This window comes from Chaetodon auriga, chromosome 16 (assembly GCF_051107435.1).
Source record: "Chaetodon auriga isolate fChaAug3 chromosome 16, fChaAug3.hap1, whole genome shotgun sequence".
NCBI lineage: Eukaryota > Metazoa > Chordata > Actinopteri > Chaetodontiformes > Chaetodontidae > Chaetodon > Chaetodon auriga.
Window position 1 is genome coordinate 11,125,579 of NC_135089.1, and position 21,248 is coordinate 11,146,826.

The following is a 21,248-nucleotide window of genomic DNA, read 5'->3' on the forward strand; positions in this document are numbered from 1 at the left end:
AAAACAGCTGGTTCTGGGCTGCGATTCTAGGCCGAAGATGGAAGCAAAGAATACAACTGTTTACACGCAGAGAGTTTAGAGTGTATTCATGCGTGAGCGAGGAATACAGTGATTATAAGTTCCACTCACACCATGTCCTTAGATTTAAACAGTAGGACAAACCCATAAAACATGGAGGATGTTAGACGCTGAAATTAAAGGCAGTTTACTCTATTTAAGAGTGCAGTAGCTACTAACTTCCACTAAAAATAAAACCTGACAGAACTGCTGCATGACCTTTAGGACTGAAGGGAAAAAATCCAGTTGCTTTCATAAAAACATAATGTAAAATAATACAATGTAAAATAATTGAATTTTTTTGGCCACTTGGGGGCAGCAGAAACAAGTTGTGAACAGCATTGATATATCAGCACATCTTTAATTGCGTAATTTCAGGGATCTTTATCGAAAATGTTTATATTTCTGTATTGTTTCCCTTAAAAAAACAAATATTGGATGACAAATAATTTTTAAGATTTCTAACCTCTCAAATCTCCATATTGTTGTCTGCTTAAAAAAAAAATCCCCCAGGCTCTGATTTTAACTCTTCAGACTAGTCATGATTGTCACTGTATCATTCCCATGTCCTCATCTCTAAACGACTGAATAGGTTGACTGCCAGTGACTCCCAAGATGACATATATGCCTGTTGAAGAGTGCCAGCTTACTGGACCTTCATCGTCACATAGTTAACATTGAGAAACGGTTGCACTACTTGGTTAGGTTCAGGAAACCCTAGAAAGTACATTACTGTTACATACGTGACCTAACTTAAGTACATTATGTAGATTAAAGTAAGAACAGCAGCCACCTGGGTTTGTTTGACCCATCCATTCACCCCACCTCCTCCACCTCTATGGGCTTTTCTTGCTCTTTGCACTACATCACCTGACTTCCTCCTTTGCTCGTGTCATAATTATTAGCAAACAAATAAAAAAAAAAAAACACCACATCCAATTAAAAGTTAACTACAAACATGACACTTTTATTGAACTTTTTTTTTCCTGATTCAGTTACAGAAACAAGAGAGTTAACTGTTTTTTTCTTTTTCTAATCAGGGGAATAAAGTTCTATACATAGGCATGCTGCGTCACTGCACAGTCACAGCTGTGAAAACCAATATCACCCCTGTCAGCTGCCCCGCTGGAACAGTCTGAAGGCAAGACAAATCAGGAGAGGACAGGCAAGGACATGTCAAACCCAGGGAGGATGGGTGTTCAGTGGGCTGCCCAGGGATGACAAACTTAACATTTAGAAGTTTTGTGCAAATTTCACCACAGTCTATTTGATTTTAAACACAGAGACGATATCAGTCGGAAGATTCTCCTTTTTTCCCCTCGAGTCTTCAAACTAACAGAGGAAGTTATTATTAGGTCCAGTGATGATGGCATTTTGTTCCTTTTTGGGGAATCATACTATTTTGGACCATTTTTCCCCTGACTTTAATCTCTTTGTTTCTCAACAGCCAGCTCTCTCTTGTTGTTCAAGAAAGCACAGACATTAAGTGTGTCATCTGATATACACTGAAATTATGATTGCTGTCACATGACCCTTACATAAATAGAGTTAGTATTCAAAAGTACGTCTGAGAAAGGTCTTACATGTAGAAATGGTGATAAGCATGCACAGATAGGTAGTCGACAAGTGCAAAATCTACAAAGTCACATGTTATTATGCTTTTTTTTTTTAATTCCACATTGAGTGAATTCATCACAAGAACTGAAACCTCCCCCCTCCGCTCGGAGTGTAGACACTGACGGAGTTTTGTCTCGTTACTGCTGACCTTCCAAAAACCTGAGGACAGTTCTTCTCCGTGGGCTACGATGCTCGGATCTGGGGCCCGTAGCCTGTTTCTGACCAGGATCGGCCCAAACAGAGCCTGGCGTAGCAGCACACGCTCTCTTTGGGCATGGAGCTGGCCTGCTGGTACCAGTCCTATTTTAGAATAGCCAGTGGGTAAGACATAAACATACAGCAGCAGCCAAGGGTTGACCCTTAGTCTTTTCTTAGTCAAGGGTTTCTGTAAGACCAGGGGTCACCAAAATGACTGGTGGTGGGCTAGTTTTTTCAGCCCTCCCTGTTTTTATCCCTTAAGTATCACAGATTGATCATGGTTTACTGCATGAAGTGCCAATAGTTATTCACAGCCATTGTCATTTTAGTGAAAAAATAAAAAGAATTATGCTTGCACCCCCGTAACTGTTACAGCAAAGAGTGGACCACTGTCTGCACAGGAGGTACAACTGACAAAAATCCCTATAAATGACAACTCATATCATTTCCTTGAACATTAATCAAGCAAAAAAAAAATTTAAAATAAAAGCATATCTAGTGTTGGCAAAACAGTTCCAAAATGCTAGTTAAAAAATAAAAGACACCAGCATGAGATCAAATAAAAGCATTATGCAACAACAAGCAAATGTATGAACACAAAGCAAACCAGTTAAAAAAAAAAAAAAATCCAGATAAAAACAGTTTGCAGTAGTCAGTCATATGACACTGGTGTCTAAACTCAGTCTACAGTTAAAAAAAAAAAAAAAAGTAAACAAGCAAGCAAAGCTTTACAGCACTACTATGTACACAGCTCCTCGGGTGAAGAGAGCGAGCTGGCGAAGGGAAAGGGCGTGAAACGGAGACTCCGGTGAAACAAGAGTCCGTCTTGGCACGGAGACTTGAGCTTTAGCCGACCACAGGGAGACAGGAGGAGAATGAAGAGGAGGAGGAGGAGGAGGAGACGCTTCACCAGATGAAGAACCACATAGAGCAGAGCAGCACGGGCCGCCCCCACATCACACACAGACACACACAGAGACAGACCAGGGAGCCATTTTCTCACACATATCGGACTGACTGGGATTTCACTGTCGCAAAGACCCCCCACGGGCCGCCTCGCACTATCTCCTTCCTCCTCGCTCTTCCCGTCCATTTGATCTCCCTCCTTCTACCTTGCACTGTAAATCTGATCTTTCTAAGGCTCTAGGATATCTCCACACACCAGCACACACAGCCCTATATATAGCCTGTCACTCACAGTCTGACTACTGTATCTGCATCAGTGTTGTTCCTGTGGTTCTGTGCCTCACTGGGAAGCCGAGTGGAGGAATATTTAGCACCAGAAAGCAACCTTGACTTTGAATTCAACTCCCAACGCTCATAAAATCACAACACTCACGTACGCACACATAAAACACAGATAGAGGAACTAAGAACAGGAGACCATTTCATTTCCTCGCTCCGTTTCCTGCTGATATAAAGTGACAGTTTCTCCTGGCTGGTTCAAACCGCCAGTGGCCACCGGAGATGTGGGAGAGCAGCACACAGTAGTCTGACCTAGATTCATGAAGCGGCGGCTCCCTGCTAACGACTGACGCCCTCCTCGTCCAATCAGAATCCACTCTACTCCATCGTATATCTATATATATATCTGAAAGCAGTTCATTAGCAGCTTGTGATCCCTCTGTTCGGGCTGCTTTTGTTGGGTGCGTGGTCACTGGGAGCTTCTTTTCCGACCGCAGTTCAGGCTTCACAGTTTGTTTCACATTTTGCAAAGTGTCCATGCAGGTGGGAGGATGATGCAAGGTGAGAGGAGTTATGTGTGATATTCACAGACGATGCAGAGAAATGCGAACCGGAGACGGAGATGGAGAGGCAGGAAGGAGACGTGTTGGAGGGTGAAGCCGAGGGGTAACAGTCTGGAGGGGGAAGGTTTGAGGTGAGGTGTAGGGGATACACGCACACTTTTTTTTCCTCTCATGTACTCTACATACACACCCACAGAGGCTGGATTCTTTTTAAGAGGGCCGTGCTCGAGCTGTACAGTTGCCCATGTGCTCTGCCTTTCACCTACGCCGTGGATGGATGGAGGACAGAGCCAAATGTTTCCACTTGAGCGCCAGCATTGTGAGGAGCACCAGCAAAGACATCCTGACGGACAGGAAAGAGAGATAGAGCAGGAAAAAGCGATAGATTTCACAGTTTTCGAGGATGCTTACAGTGCTGTAGTCTCAGGGGAGCAAATCAAACAAAACGAAAAAGAATACTGCATGTTGATGTTTTCAGATCTGAGTCAGCGTGGGGTTTTTTTTTAGTTTTTTTGTTTTTCTTTTTGCTACTTGCTGGTCGAGTTTTTCAACCCTTCTAATAGAGATTTGTGTGCTAGAAGAGCTTTAGCTCTGTCCTCCATACCCTGCTTTCTCTCAGTCACACACACTCATACTATGGTTGATTGGCACACAGTCAGTGTTTAAGTCTGTACACAGAATGAAAGGGCCCTGTTGGCGTCCATGTTTTAAGTCCAATTCAACCAGGCGGGCCCCTCATCCCGGACCCCTCCCTCCTCTCCATCCTCTTCTTCTCTTCATTTTCTACCACACATCTTCTTCCCAGTCCTCCAACTCACCACAGCTGCCTCCCCGTGTAGGTTGGAGGGGCAGAGGGCACCTGTAGAAGGAAAATTAAGATTGTAAAATGATTAACAATCTGGATAGCACATTATACTCTCACACACACATCTTTACACACATGCATACAGGAGCTGCATAGGTCCCACTTATACTTTTTACCCATGCTTTCTGCAAATCCCTTCCAGGTTAAGGGCAAGTGCATCTCTGACTATCTCTTACTTTAAAATAAAACCCTCCTGTGTCATCCAGTAGGTGTCTAAATGTCCCAGATTTTAAAGTTAACGACAGAGTAGCAGCGTTTAATTATTTTTCTCTACAAAGCCGGAACAAACCTCCAGAAGATATAAGACCTGGTCCGACTGTTACCACCTTTAAACTTCAAATCCGTTACGCTCCCCATTCCCTTTAAAGCAACAGTTTGACCTTTTGGGAACTAAGCTTATTTGCTTTGTTTGCTAGGAGATGGATGAGAAAATACCAAAACCATTCTCACGTCACACCAGAAGCTGGTTAGCTTAGCTTAGCTGAAAGACTGAAAACAAACAGCTAGCCTGGCTTTCTCCAAAGGTAACAAAATCCACCTACCAGAACCTCTAAAACTCAGAAAGTAACATTTGAAACCTCATTTGTTTAATCCACACACAAGCTGAACAGCAAAAATTGCATCTTGAGTGAGGTAGGTGTTAATTTGTTCGCTCTGGACAGAGCATGACAAGCTGCTTCCAGGCTTTATGCTAAGCTAAGCTAACTGTTGGCTGAATATTTACCAGACAGACAAGAGAGTGGCATTGATCTTATCGTCTGGCTCTCGAAAATGTCAAACTCTTCAGTTAACTCAATCTCAGACATTTAGACCATTATCCTCTTTGCCCCTGCATCCTTAGCTCTCTTCTATTTAATTCTGAGCTTTCATCTTTTACAATGATTTTATCCTTTCAATTTGCTGTGTGAGAACTTCTTATTTAATATCTTCTGTGCTTCATGCAAAGCCCTTTGTGTGTGAAGCATGCTCTATGAATAAACTTGTCTTGAAAATGACGCCACAAAATCACTGTTCATACAAACGAACGAATGATATTTAATGCAGAGCAGCTTAAGGAGACGTCTCTGCATTCTCTTCGTCGGCTAAATGAGCACACCTCGCTGCAGTCTCTAGGAATAGTGACTATAAATTATCTCTTAGTCAGTAGAGAGTGTGTGCTTCAGCGTTTTAGCCTCCAGTGCTGTGTGAGGTGGTGTGTTGTGCTGTTGTGTGGCAGGCTTAATTCATAACACAGTGGCTGCAACGAAGTTCACCTGTGCCAGCCAGAGTGCCCATTCATCCTGCATAATGAAGGCGGTGACAGGCCGGCGGACAGTCACATCGCTCAGTGGACAGATAGCATCGCGGCTTATTTACACACACATGGAAACTCTCTGACACTCACCCATACACAAATCAATGTCAGATGAGTGACCATTTGTGACAAACCCATCCATGCATGTGCCCACAAGATACAACACACACATGCACCCACAAAGTGATAATGCACACACACACTCACACCTCTCCCTCATTCTTGTGCAATGACGTACAGTACGGTCTGGAACGCACAAATGTGCATGCAGTTTTGCCGGCGTGGTCGAATGAGAGAGCGGCGTGTAAGCGGCGTGTACCTGTGACTGGGCGGATGTACTCACCGCTCCCCCGTTCAGGATCATGGTCATCTCGGTGGGCTGGTAGACGTTGCTGCGGAAAGGAGCGCTGGGCCTGGCGCCGGTGTTACTGTTATGCTGCCCGGCACCGCTACCGCTCCTCAAGCCTGGTGTGGAAGAGACAGAGAGGCGGACAGAGATTACTTACTGTGACTCACCGCATCACTGTCTGTCTTGAAGGAAGAAACACTTGCTGTGTAATTCTGCACCACAGAAATCTCCTCCTGTGCTTATTTCTAGACACACATGCAAATATTTCCTGGTGTTCTATTACTCACTCTGGCCTACATTCCACCTACAGCCTGTCCACACATTACGCCTGTCTGCTGTAAAATATTGGATTGTACTGCACCTGCAGTGTTCTCATCGTTGTATCCGTAGCCCTGGTTCTCCACAAACTGCCTGTGAGAAAGAGGGATGTCTTCGTCGAAGCTGGTCTCCCTCATGCGTGTCGAGTTCTGGGAGGTATCAAAGTAATCCGGGGCAGTGGGCTGTGGAGGGGGTCTCAGGCAGATGTGGGATTCAGGAATGGCATGGAAGATCAGCAGCAGCCAGCCCTGAGCCACTAAAGCGATGGCCAGTGCCGGGTCATTCCAGTCCGGGGACCTCCCCAGCCAGGCGTTGCCGTACAGATAGAAGCCCACCCAGGCCACCCACAGCAGCAGTGACAGCAGGCAGGTCACCAGCAGCCAGATGGCATTGCAGCGCCACTGACGTGTCTTCCCGCACAGGGCCAGGGAGGCGGCAGTCAGCGCGGCTATCAGGAGGGCTAGCACGTAGCTGCAGGCTAGTGAGAAGTCCAGTGGCAGGTACTGACAGGCAGCTCGTCCCTCCCTCAGCACGGTCAGAAGTAGCCACTCGGCGGCGATGATGCCCTGCACGGCACTCAAACCCAGCGCAAGGCCTGTTAGGGCGCAGCCACCAGGGCTCCGGCGCTCGCGGCCAAGCCTGCGCAGGCGGACACCCTGCACCAGCAAGCAGGAGAAGCAGACTGCAAACAGGAGACCCCACAGGGCCCTGCGGAGCAAACACAAAGACTCATCCTGCTCGATCAGGTAAGCGAAGCTCAGGCCAAACAAGCCAAGGATGCCGAGTAGCAGCAGGAGGATGGGCCCCACGCCGCTGCGCTTCTCGGCCTCACTGATGTGGTGTAAACGGCACAGCAGGACTAGGGCTAGCAAGATGGCAGTCAGCACCCCGCCGGCAGCCACTGACTCAACAGCCACACCCCATATGGAGTCCAGGTCACAGAGGAGGGTGTAGGGACGCACAAGGCCCCAGCCGCAGCCTCTTGGGAGAGCCTCAGAGTCCTCAGAGTCTTGACAAGTGGCGCGATGAGCTACAGTCAGCAGCAGCAGGAGGAGGACCGGGAGGAATGCCATCTCTGAGAGATCAACAGACCAGAAGACAGAGAGAGTTGAAGGACCAAGACAGAGGATGGAGAAAGTCAAAAGAATGGAGAGAAACGGGAGACAAAGAGAGTCAGTCAGTGGTTCTGGTCATAAATGTTTGAAAAGCAGCAGTTGAGTTGAGCAATCAGTCATCCACAGTAATCATCCGCCTGTGAGTGACAATACAGACAATCAGCCACTGCTGTGTTTTAGAGAGGAAACAAAGGACAGTAGTTCATGCAGGGTGAATGACTGAGGCCTTTCCAAACACACAAAAGCACACACACACATCCTGTTTCACTAATGGTAGCCTATAGCCCTGCCCTTTTTTGAGCCTTTTAAAGGCTTTAAGGTTTCATTTTGTGGCAAACAACTTGAAACAAACAGCGTACACATGGCTGAAAAATACCCATAAACCCAGAAGAGCCCAGATAAGCTGCCCGCAGAGAAGTGAGGTCAGAATCGCACCTACAATGCTACAAAGCGGACTTGCAGATGCATTATTTGTCAAGCCTTGTCCAATGAACAGGCTGCCCGGAGCACTGACAGGGAAGCTGCAGCATCATGCATATTTTCATGAAAAAACAGATACAGAGAAGGGAAGCAGTGGGTACAAGCAGTTCTCCTCACTATCAGGCATCTAAGGGCATCTAGCAAGACATGAGACAATGCATAATGCACTGCACACCAATACGCGTCGCCCCGAGCACAAGCACAAACACACATATACTTTTGTGTCACAGAGAAGAAAAAAAAAAGACAGCAGCAGTTTGTGTGGAAAAACCAATGCTGTCCCAGTCTACCTATCCCTTTATTCATCACAGCTGTCACACACACACAAATACACATTCTTTCTTCGCTTCATTGAGGTCTTTGCTGGATGATCAGTGCTGTCGTTTCTCCTGACAAGCTGTGTGTTTTATGAGAGGTTGATCTGTATTTAAAGCCACCACGAAACCGCACACACACATGCACACACACACACACACACACACACACACACACCATTTTGCCAGGTTACTGTCAAGCTTTCAGAAATTCTTTCCAAGCTGGCTCATACATGAGTGTGTCAAACAATCTGCTCTCACAAAGAACACACACACACACACTATTTAAGCTTCTCCATGCTGGAAGCTACACTTTGGATTGTTTATTTCAGAGGACTTCAGTCTCGCTGTAGTTTGGACGTGAAAAAAATCCCCCGGTGTCCACAAATACACAATATTTACATACCCTGTAAAGGACACTGGATATCCCCAGCTTCATATTCTCTCCATGCCAGTAAATCAAGGGGAGTTACACGGTAAGGCTGTCAGGGGAGAGTGGTAGGTTTAAATACACACCAGCCAGGGCTACGGGTCACACACAGTCCTTCCAGCATGCAGCTTAGTAAGTGGGGCAGACAGAGAAAGAGACAACCCCCAAGACACTCTATTTTGTCATGAGGAAAATAGCGAGAAAGTGGGAGGAAGTCTGGTGGATCTGCAGCAAATATACTCAGACAACTCCTGATTTTCATTGTACACTTTGTCACTCTGACTTCTAACTTTTCTACAGTGGTGAGATGTAACTGAGTACATTTACACACATACCGTACTTCTAAATCTGAGGTACTACTACTTTACTTTTCTACTTTTCCTTGTTTTAAACTACAGTAAACTGAAGCATTTTGAAGTTTGGATCATTGCACAGACAAAACAAGCAATCTGAAGGTGTCACTTGCTGCTCTTGCTTATGGTGATGATATTACAAACCAACCAATCACTTAATCAGGAAATAATCACCAGATTAATCCATAAATTTGTTAACAGCACTTTGGCATAAAAGTTATGTCCGTGATTCCACCTTGCTGAAATCTGGAGAGGTTGTTCCAAACGAGAGGTACTTTAGCACAGAAGAGTTCAGTTTGGCTCACTTCTTCCCCAAACTCGCACGCACACACGGATATTGCATCCATCCATTTATTGCAGGCGTTTGATGTGTCTGCCTCAATATCTATTAAAAAAAATATATTTTTAAGGCAGCGGTTGTTTACAACTTCTGAAATATCATTATTTATTTCGGCAAGACCCCAGAGGGCATAAAGATGTGTGCATGTGTGCATGTATGTGTGTTTGTGCATATTAATTTGCTTAGAGCTCTTTCATGTATCCTTCAGAGATTTACACCCTCCAAATTCCTCCTCACGCCTCCTCATTACTAAAATTCTTCGCTCTCTGCCGTTACTGCAGCCCCTCGTTTCCTGTCGTCTCCTTCCCTCCTTGTTGCAGCAGCTCACATCCGCTGGTTATTATTGGTCTACATTAAGATCAGTCAGTGCTTATGGAGGGATGAGTCACCAAAACATGCACAATAAACAGTGCTTTGTACACACGCAAACACAAGCACCTCACACTAACATGCATACCGGCACAAATGGCACAAGCACACACTCCTGGTACACTCGTAGCTTTCTCCTAACTGGTTACACCCCATCTCTAAATGACAGGAATAAAACAAAAGGGAGAGAGAGACAAAGAGAGAAAGGCTCGCTCGTCCGGGCGGACTGCTCCTCCTCCGTCTATTTTTTGGGACTTTTATTGTCTTTCTTTACCGCCTTCTTTTGCCATTTCCTAATGACAGAGCCTGTAAAACCACACAGACACAGTGTGCATTCACAACATCCTAGCGAGGGACTGCTTTTTCATTCACTCACCCTCTCACCCAGTCACTCCCTCTTGCACAGATGGTTGCTCTGGCTGCTTTTTGAGTGTGACTTGGCAGACTAGTGAGCTGAAAGCTGAGGGATGCACATAGAGGGCTGCCAGAGGCCACACACACATGCATGTGCACAATCACCAGTGTCCATGCAAACATGCACCACATACAGTACAGTAACACACACCTACAGCACACATGCCACACACTCGAGTCCTCTCCGCTGCTTTTCACTCATATGAGTCATGTGAAAAGAGAGAGAGAGCCCTTGGCCTTCCGCTTTGTGCAGCACAGAGGATGCTGCCGCCGTCTCATCCTCCCCTCCCTCCCATCTTTCTAGACATGTTTCTCTCTCTGTCACTCCCGCTCCATGCAGCCATTTCTGTCCTCCCCTCCATTTAAAATCCTCTATTCTGTCGGATTTCAATGCCACCTCTCCTCCACAGCAGGCGGAGCGGTCTCATCTCTCGGCTACATTTGAAGATGTGCTGTGAAAGATGTGCCTCACACACCTCCTCTCCCCACGTTTTCTCCCTCTTTTCACCCCAACATCTAATCCAAAGCTCACCACAATTCCTTCCATTTTGGCTTCTCCTTGTGCCCCTTCCTCCTCCCTCCCCCCTTTGCCTCTGTTCTTGCTGTGTATCTTATGTAACTGGGGAAGGATCCAGCTCCTGCCAGTTCTGCTGCATGGCTGCTGTTTCTCAGGCATCATCTTCCTCAGTGCCAAGCAGCTTGCTGGCGCTCAGAGGTCCATCTTTGTTGTGTATTCTGCACATAGCGGGGTTACATGCACTCACGCTGCACGTGTCGCTCACACACGTCTACACAGGCTAGCATAATGCCCATGTGTGCTGGCTCTATTTGCATGTAAATATAACATTCTGCTTGGTGGCATGTATTATGCGTCTGTGTGTGTGTGTGTGTGTGTGTGTGTGTGTGTGTGTGAAGGCACCACATTCTCACACAAAGCTGAACGTGGCAAGTATGCAGCATGCATTCCTTATAGCGCTGCTGTTTAACACACGCAGGAATACAGGCGTGAGAGTGCAAATGTGCAGCACTGCAGTCTGATCCAGGATCCAGGATAGGCAGAGATGAGGAAATCTAACGAGCCGTCCTGTACAATTACCTCCTCCTATAATTATCAGACATAGCACACAACCAGATGCTGTCTAATTACTGTGGTGATAATTGGGAGGATTATTGCGTTTTGATGACTCGCTTCAATTCTCATTTTTTCTCCTACTGTTTTATTCATATAGACTATTGGGATGATAATGGAGGAAATGTGTGTGTGTGTGTGTGTGTGTGTGTGTGCGTGTGTCTGGAAAGACGCTGATCCAGCTGTCGAGGTGAGCAGGTCATTTGCAGGACCTGCGCTAGCATCTGCTCGCTGGTGACGCTATTCGAGACTCCAGCCTTATCCACTGTCTTCTCCAACACTGAGACACCTTTCCTTTTCTGACAGTGCATAAATTTACATCTTACATCAGTCGCTGGGATTACATAAGGCCTTAGATATCAGTCATGTTAAGTTAACCCGGGCTGTGCGGATGTCCTGTCTCACTGCATGAGATTTACTGTGGATTAAAAACACAACTGCACTTCTAAATAAGCCGGTATGCTCTAATGGTCAGCTTTGTTATTGGTGCCATCTCAGACTGGTTTCTTTTTATTAGTTGCAACCTCTGTGTTTCACCTTCTCGAAGTGAGTCTAGAGCTAGGTTGCTCCAAGAGTTAAAGTCTGAAATATTGTTCAGAAAGGAGAAGAAATGGAGGGAGTAAGAAGTGCCAATAAGGAGATCTTAGATATGTTACAGAAATATGTGTGTCTTTCTTCTTCTTCTCTGATTCATGTGTCTTTTTGGTTCTCAAGTCACGTGCTACCTTTATATGTACATCTAGGAGTTTTAACGTAAGCAAATGGCTGAAACAAAGAGAAAAGGCTGTTTTTTAAAAAAGAACTGCCTCTAAGCGAGGATGCTCATCCACAATAGATCCGCAGGAGCTCTCTTTCGCACTCAAGGACACTTTGACAGGACACATGGTTATTGTTGTAATCTACGAACTTGTTCCCAGAGATAGCTTTACCAATCGAGCATTCAGCTGTCAGAGACCTCCTACGCAGAAAACTGTAAAAGTGCAGCCAATTTACATGAGATTTCCAAGTCTGCATTTCGAGAGAGATATCTTTGCTGACATAAACGGACCCGACATCACAGCTGCACAACAGTGCACACAGAGCCCTTTTCCAAACACATGTGCTGGCTTGGCTTGACTCGGTTTGACTCAGTGCATCAGCGTATCGCCATTGCAACAGGGCTACCTGCTTGACGTGTGCCTTTAACTGATGACGCACTTGTTTGAATTGATGACATTTAAAAGCAGTGCCCTCTTCAGCCCTGTTGTTGCCCTGTTTGTTGGCAGCCAGCTACTTATGATCATGGATTTTCAGGCTGTTTTTATGATTTTGCTTGGCATCTACTGCTTATTGCTTGAAAAACAGACATGATGATTGAAACTGATCTATTATGTCTGGCAATAGCAGCAGAGGCTATTTAAACATGTCGCTGAATCAACCCTGAATGATGACGAAGCCCATCCGACGTCACTGCAACTCACTTGGAGGCGGTAGGGTGTGCTTTGACCCAACTCTGGAGATTGTCCATCCTCGGTGTGAGTCACATGTTTAAACTGGTGATGAAAAGGCAAATCAGCATGACACGGTTTGATGCGTGGCCAAAAGTGACCATAGAAACGTCCTAACAGTGAACCTTTAGTACAAGTTCCCTGCACATAGATTTACACCACATATGCAATAACGTATTGTTTTCTAATGTCTTGACAAGATATATGTTGTGGCTGCCTCTTCCAGCCCGCTCATGATATCATTTGTTTGATTGATAGACAAGTCTATTTTTTCTTGAGCAAATGCAAAGGAACGCATTTAGCTCACCACTGGAAACACATCCCACTTCCTCCTTCAAATAAAATGCACAACAACCATGAATTACAATGCACACACTGACTTTGTCTCCAACCTCCACACATCTGTAAGCCTCCGCAGTGACGTCACTGAGCCCTCACAGCTGGTAGTGGCAGATAAAAAAGATGGGAATAAAAGGGGACGAGGGAGAAGACAGAGGGGGAGAGATGCAGTAGATGTCAAGCTATGACGTATGGAGCGCTAAAGTATTGAAAAGAAGTCGGTGAGGACAAATTTTTGGAGAAAAAAATAGACTCACAGGAGACAGGAGAGGCAGAGCTAAAAGGAGACAGACATGAAACGATATTGAACGGCCAGATTGAAAAAGTGGTAGTTCATTCACTGCACGGCCTCCTGGGTGTCAGCACGAAGAAAGTGACAGTGGAAGTATTTTCCCCAGCCGCCTCAGACATCCCCAGCCATCCTAATTAGGCCTCATTATCATGTGACTGGGCTCACAGCAAGACCATATGCTAATTGACTTAACAATTAACAGTGCCAGTGCCTTACACCCCTCCCTCTGCTCCCCTTTTATTCTTCCTCCTCCTCTTCCTACAACAACAACAACAACAGATGGGGAGGGGGTTCAGCGATGGATGTGAAGGCATCCCAATAAAATGCACTCTGAAAGCAGAGCTAGATTCCATGTGATATCAATAACCATTCTATAATTGATAAAGTGATGGGATCTTTCGGAGGGTGGGCGGTGGGCGGTTGATCACAGGAGCACAGAGAGATCAGATCTGGTTTGAGAGTGTGTTGATAGTGATCAGAGGAGCAGGAGGAACAAGGAACAGCCGGATGTGCAAAGGAAGAATTGGAGCGAGCCTTGTGCCTGGAGCGTGTGTGTGTGTGTGTGTGTGTGTGTGTGTGTGTGTGTGTCTGTGTGTGTGTGTCTGTGTGTGAGGGGAGGAGGGGTGGCTGCATAAACACAAATGCACAAATGAAAGGAGAAGCAGGGAAGTTCGGATGTACGTGAAAATCGCAGTCTGTTCACCTCCTAGACTCAGCTGTGACGTGCACATAAAGAGGCCACACACACACACACACACACACACACACACACACACAGGAGTGACGTTTCCATCACTTTGGGGGACATTACATAGACTTAAATTCATTTCTTGGAGCTGAGAACTTGCATTTTGTCCCCAAAAGAAAGGCAAGTCCCCACATTGTGACTGTGTACATGAGTAATACAAACACGCACACACACACTCATCTGAACAAGGTACATATGGCATCAGCCCGGAGGAGATACTGTTGCATCGTCTTCTCCCATGAGGAAGCTAACTAACTCATGAAAGCGCAGCCTGAGAATAAACAGCTCCTCTCTCCTGAATATTGATTAATGATGGAAAACAGAACACTCCAAAATAGGCCCCGGAGCTTTCTGAGTACACAAATACTGCACTGACAGAGGCTCCAGGCTCATGTATCATCTGTCTGTTCACCAACACATAGTCAATCCACACATTGATTTCCATTCCCAAACAAACTTCCTTTATCTAATTTGACTCCAGTGGGCATTTAAGTGCAATTTCTTAATGAGTTAAGGCGAGAGTGCAGGGCCCTGCCTCTTGTTTATGAGGCCAGCGTGGGAGGGACACGGCTCCTGCAGGGGGACACCCTTGGTTTTAGCTGACCTAAGGAGCAGCTTAATGCAAACACACATTTAGAGAATGCTCTTTTTTCTTTTCTTTTTTTTTCCAGCACCCCCCAACCCCCATCCTTAACAATACCGGCCACATGGGAGGGTCCCTGTGGGGTTCCAGAAGAGTGTGTTTGTTTGAGCAAGCAGCAGTAAGACCATTGTTACTCTCTCTCTCTCTATGTGTGTGTGTGCGTGTGTGCGCGTGTGTGTGTGAGAGAGACAGCGAGATCCAAAAATAAAGAATGACATCTAACCTCCAAACTAAAGAATGGAGGAGTGATTGACACTCCTAAAATATCCCACCGTATTGTGAGGTGAAAATGGAGGCGCAGCCACCAAAAGAGACCCGACGTTTTCATCCTCGTGAGAAAAACGTGCCACAGCCAGGCTCTCGTTAAATTTCACACAGGTCAAAGTCCTGCATGTCTTTAGTCACGCTTAACATGATTCTGTCAAATGCTCCTTGGGGTCAAGGCCATATGTTGCCAAGCCCTGTGCGTAAATATACTGTACATCCCTGCAACATGCCCTGTGTGTAAATGCACATTTCTGTAACACGTCTAACAACACTGCGTGCCCTCTCGGCTTCACACACCTACACCTACATTTGGTGCATCGACATCGCCTTTCTCCAGGGGCTGTCAGTGATGCAACTTCCACTTCAGTGGCGATAAGCCCCCACAAACCGAGAGATGTATTCAAATACACGGAGATCCCTTGTGATTTCTTCAGCAAAAATAGTCCAAATCATAGAATATACTGTACATCACGCACACGCATATCCACAAGGACATATCACCCCTCTACTCCCATTCCTGTTGATCAATATCCTGTGGGCTACATGATGAGCAGCACGTACCTTAATCGACGTAAACAAATCCGATGGAGGACGAAGGCAGATGCACGGTTGTCAGGTACGATGGCAGGCTGAGTAAAAAATGTCACATTTCGGTGTCAGCTCCGCTCGCTGGGTTTGCGTATCCTCTCTCCATCCACATGGACCCGTGCGCGATCAGCCCAGACGATTCCTCCTGCTCCACGTTTGAAACTGGAGGATCCCGGTTATTCAGCCCGTGTCCGTTGTCCTCAGAGGCGGAACGGGCATGAATGCCGAGTCTTGACAAGTCCAACCCGGGGAGACGGCACGCTCCGGGGTGTCAGGATTCAAATGTGGCAGAGCTTCTTGATCGTGTTTCCCTAAATCCTTTGTTCAGCGGTGCGCACCTCTGACTTTCACTCTGCACCAATAAAGCGGCATTCATCAAAAATAAATAAAACACAATCAGGCTGAATCCTGTGACGCGCAGAGACGGCGCCCCCCGAACAAGCCGGATCCCCTACTCCTGCTATTGCGCCGATTATGCCGCCGAATGTCCGGGTTGACGCTCACTGCTCCCCGCTGCACATCTCCCGACTGAATGCATCACCAAAACTGCGCTCCGAACGTGCGTACTGATAATCCCTCTCTGCGCGCACACACACACACGTACACAGAGAGAAAGTGACAGCTCTCCAGAGCCGCCACTGTCCCCACTGAGTCCCCTGTGTCCTCCCTTCCTTTCACCGTTTTACCCTCCGGTAAATGAATTGGTGCCTGACGCGGGGACCGCCTTATTAAACCCTTTCTAGGTGCACAGCGCGCGTCTCACGCGCACGGACAAACACACACACGCACTCACACACAAACAGACACACACACCTCGTGAATCTATTGTCTTAATGTCTATGTCACGAGCTGAACACACAGTGTGGACTCTGAATGCTGCTCCTGCTTAGTTCCAGTTTGTGCCACTGGTTTTGCCTCGTTCACTGCGCTAAGTCATAGAAAATATGCCGATATAGTGTCAAGTTAAACTAGTAAACTAATTTCCGGTTATATCTTTCAGAATAAAGTTTTTAGGATTATTTTATGTCGGATGAAAATCAAACCAACTTATTGTAATGTGTTGCTATATAAGTCCTGAAGGATTGGTCAATGAACTGCATTTTTATCCAGAGCACTGTGCCATTTGCCTCTTAACCCCCATCTACATTTACAACCTTATCTGTCAGGGGCAAAGTAGAATTCAGTGTTTAAGTGCTCAACATGAAGATAGACAGAAGGACCATAAACCCTCCGGTGCAGCCATAAAAGCACATTATGAGTATTCAACTGAGACCTAATGCCAAGTTATTCATACTTAAAATATCGCCAACACAAATCTCTGCCAGTTTTCTGCCAGTCATTTTGTAAATAAATGATACTTTTATTTTGAAAGTAATCTAGCCTCTTCTCGGGGATTACTCCGCTTATCTGCGGGAACTTGACACAGCTACAAACTGCTGTGGCGCTTATTATTTCTCTCTCTCGTCACATGCTTGTCGCCTCAGCTGCTCCAGTCCATTTGCCAGGGAGGCTTTCTATGATGGAGCCCACACAACCCCCACTGCCTCCACCCCCACCCCGGTCTTCCATCCTGCCTTTATCCCGGTGCATGCCGTGAGCCAGTGGTAGTGATTTGTGGCAGTGTTGTCACAATTTGAACTGCCTCCCAAAAATTACCTCTGCAGTCAAACAGGAGTGCAGCACAGCAGCCATGACACCTCTGACCAGGTAACCATAATGGTATAAAAATATTACCAGACAATGGAGGAGCAAACCTCCTTTCTCCATCCACTCACAAAGCCAGGACTCATTTTCTGGGACTGCAAATAATCCAGGGGTTTGGGGGTGTTAATGTCACCAAGACAAATCCCACTGCAGCGTGAGGGAGACACTGGGAACCAACAACCAATCACACACACATTTCACACACACATTCTGCATGGGATTGCCTTCTCATTGCCGCTTTCCCCCCCTCGCTTTCCCTTTCACACACTCAAACGCATAAATACATGCAAAGTGAGATGACATGCGGGCTGTGGGCAGTAAGGAGGCGTATCATATGGAGTGGCAGCTGAGGATGTGAGACTAATCTGACAGGTGCAGCCTGGGAGAGTGACAGCATGGGAAGAAGGGGTGGAGGGAGAGGTGGTGGAGGAGGAGGGGTCGCAGCTCGAAAGAGGACGGCTGAGGAGATTAATGGTTCTCTCACTTTATCAGCAGGCAGGCGTCGTCAATACCATCCTCATCCTCGTCATCTTTGTTATCAGCAGTGAGAGATTATGTGGGGAAAATGCAATCGTTACTCCATCACACATAACTAATCACAACGAATGGATTTGGAGGAACACCTCACCAATAGGATAATAGTGTATTTAAGGGGTGTATTAACAGGTAGTCATTAAATGTGGATCTGGGAAGATAAATTGGACCTGTTTGGTGGTGTGTGTTTTGGTGTGTGCGAGTCCTACAGACTTAAACTAATTAGAAATTTTGGGGAAAACTCTTTTTTTGCTTTCTTGCTGACGGATTCACCATTTTTGCATCAAACTTAGCACATATATGCAGTTTTTTAAATCATGAGTAAACCTAAAGTGAAAGTGCATGACAGCTTTCCTGTTTGTTTGGGGTGACACATTCAACATCACAAAGCGCCTGAGAACAGAACAGTAGGAAGCAGGAAATAGGATAGGAAGTAGGAAGTAGGATATTATGGTGGTTATTTTTCTTTTATATCTTTTATGACATGATGATCATGAGATGGAAATGGGATGTAATGAGCTGACAGTGCTGTCTGGTATCAGGATTTATTTACATGCCATGGTCTTGCTCTTCAGTGCACCTCATCATTCGTCACAGGGTTTGTGTGCCCGATTATTTCCCAGCAACTTCACACAGTCTTGTTGTGCTGGCAACCAGCGGAGACTCCAGGAAGTTGTCCCAGTCCAGAAATAGTCCAGCACATAACCCTCTGTAGAACTCTGTAACAAGAAACAAGATACAACATGAATCGTTGAGCCTTGGGGTTGCTGCTAAGCTAATTCTGTCACCTTTGGACAAGTTAGCTTGTTGTTTCCACCTGTTTCCAGTCTTTAAGCTAAGCGAAGCTAACCAGTTGTTGCAGTATTTACTACACAGATGCATCTTAACCCGAATGAGACATGAGCTCATCTAACTTCTCTGACCAAGCCTGCGAGCTGAAACATGGTTTTTGGTCGCTGAATTCCAGCTTTTTGTAAACATTCTGCACATTCATTGAGCTCTGTGGCAGAACACCTGTGTTTGATCGTTCCACTGCATGTGTGCATTGCATTCATACCTACGGTGCCGTCATCAGAGCGGAGCAGCCAGCGGAGAACTCCTGCTTTAATATTTATGGAGGGTGACAAGGTAGCTCTGCATCACTATGATCATGTGTGGCGCTCAGTCGCTGACTAATATAGCTTCACAGACAGGCAGCAGACTAACTTTGGCTCTGGATGGTGAGTTATTGTCCTTTAATGAGGAAGGCGCATGATCTTAAGGTGTCATGTGTCTACAGGAACAACAGCGTCACAGGCACCGTCTGACCTGATTCCTTTTGGTTTACGTGCTATATTTGTTATACAGTATGTAGACTCTCACTTTATCTGTCTCTTTATTTCATGTTAATCTAAAATTTTCTCTCCATAAAGTGCAGCCTCCACATGGTTTTGTCTCTGTTTATCCCTCCCTCTCTCTCATCCTGCCCCTCATTACGTGCCCCTTTGCTGCCCGGTAGTTACCTCACCTTGTCTCTGCTCCACACAATGAAGCGCAGAAGTGACGGCAGGGTGGCCGACATGCAGGCCAGCATGCTGCATCTGTTTCCAGTGACAAGCATCAGGATGAGAGCCTATGACCTCACAGGATGCATTAACTATGACAGGATCCAGGTGGCCAAAATTAGCAGGAAGAGAGTCTAATTTTAAAGATCACTTGGTTTCCAGACACACGTCCCATTTTAAAGTGGCTGCAGTGAATCTTACAGGGGTGTAAAGTGGGATAGTTATAGCTGTTTGGTGAGGAGAAGAGGTCAGCTGTAGTGTGTCATAAACATACACAAACCCACACTTAAAGTGGTGCTGCACCAATTTCAAACATCAAGATCAGTTTACTGATCATGGGAGCCTGTGAACACAGCTGTACAATGTCTTTAATGGCTCTGGTGAGCTTTGCCAAATCTTAGCACGTTGAGGCAGAAAGTGAAGCACATTTTTTGTCCTGTGTGACCACTGCATCCATGTTAATTCAATCTAAGAGCCAATATACCAATTCTATAAAGTTCAGTTTGCAGAGCGCATCTTTGCCTCTGAAATTTACCCCAAAACACAACAAAAAAATAGCTAACATCACTTTGCTTGGAGACTACACATGTTTAATAGTAAGCCGGAACTTGGGAGTATGTAGTCAGAAAGGCCTGGGAGTTAACCAGTAAAGAGGAGTTTTAACGAAATGATGCTGTTAAGTTGCATTTTGGGAAGTGTAAGGATCCAGTTTTTTGTGTTTTACCCAAATATAAAGGACTTAAAGTCAAGATATGTCAGTCTCTGTTGCTTTGATTTGGACCATCTTTCTTTGTCTCTTGTGAGTCCCATAAATCACCCCTTTAACACACACACACACACACACACACACACACACACACACACAACTTATTTATTGATTTATTTTGCAGTGATGGTTCACATTAATAAAGATCCCTGTAAATGTGTCAGCGTTGGCTAAAAGGCTATTCATTACTGAACTTAAAAAAATAAAATGTTTACTTCCTCACTGAGGTAATGCTGGTAGTATGTTTAGAGGGATAATGTGACCTCATCTGTTCATTATGGTGACTTAAACCCTCCGGCTGTCACTGCCCATTCAGAATAGTATAAAACCTGCAGAGGTCAGGACCTCTTGAAGTAACACAGCTCAACAGAAGGAGGGTAGATAGTAAAGGTGATCTGAATGTGACCTAGTCAGGTCATCAGGGCACATTCACAGAAGCAGTCGTACATACATCTCTTGCACAGACACAGAGGTCTTATCTGGCCACTTCAAAGACCACCACATGGACCGTAGTGCACTTGTGTTCATTCAGTGAGCCTTGGAGACCTTTCTGTCACCTCCTCGGGTTTCTCAGTGGCTCTAAACAGGATTTAACCCTCAGAAGGTCAGGGTGAGGTCAGTGGAATAAAGGCAGCTCCAGGATTTACCTTCCTCCTCCGTCATCCAGTCACCAAGTCGGCATGCTGAAAGTGACGTATTGTTTTTAAAGCCTGTCTCAAGGACTGAGGTGGATGAAGGAAGCTGTTATTATCAGCAGAGCAGAAATGTCATGGTGGAAAGTCACTGAAGACCAGAGGAGGTGAGACTTTTAGTAGTTTCTCACTCTCTCTTGGTTTGGATTGTACAGAGCATGACCTGGTTTTGGGTGACTTTTCATCTTGCGCTACCATCAAATTTTGTCCAATACTTTAGTTTATGACCAACTACCTGCAAAACGGATCCCATC

The 21,248-nt window shown here is 45.8% G+C and overlaps 1 protein-coding gene across 2 annotated transcripts; it reads right to left on the reverse strand.

Annotated features, from left to right (window-relative positions):
* Positions 1–996: 996 nt before the first annotated feature.
* On the reverse strand, positions 997–16,697 carry gprc5ba (G protein-coupled receptor, class C, group 5, member Ba). 2 transcript variants are annotated; one of them, XM_076751637.1, is made up of 4 exons: positions 15,728–16,697; positions 6,490–7,521; positions 6,123–6,244; positions 997–4,479 (listed from the first exon to the last, which is right to left on the reverse strand). In XM_076751637.1, exons 2-4 carry the CDS (start codon positions 7,517–7,519, stop codon positions 4,435–4,437), a joined length of 1,197 nt encoding a protein of 398 aa, XP_076607752.1. In that variant the 5' UTR covers positions 7,520–7,521; positions 15,728–16,697; the 3' UTR covers positions 997–4,434. The 2 variants fall into 2 exon arrangements, with proteins under 2 accessions (XP_076607752.1, XP_076607751.1); XM_076751636.1 differs by having other exon boundaries at positions 6,099–6,244; positions 15,728–16,661.
* Between the last annotated feature and the right edge of the window lie 4,551 nt (positions 16,698–21,248).

Coding starts and splice junctions, on each gene's coding strand:
- gprc5ba (XM_076751636.1), bottom strand. CDS start 7,519: ATGGCATTCCTCCCGGTCCTCCTCCTGCTGCTGCTGACTGTAGCTCAT. Junction 6,245..6,489: donor CAACGATGAGAACACTGCAG/GTGCAGTACAAT, acceptor CTTCCACACCAG/GCTTGAGGAGCGGTAGCGGT. Junction 4,480..6,098: donor GTACATCCGCCCAGTCACAG/GTACACGCCGCT, acceptor TTCCTTCTACAG/GTGCCCTCTGCCCCTCCAAC.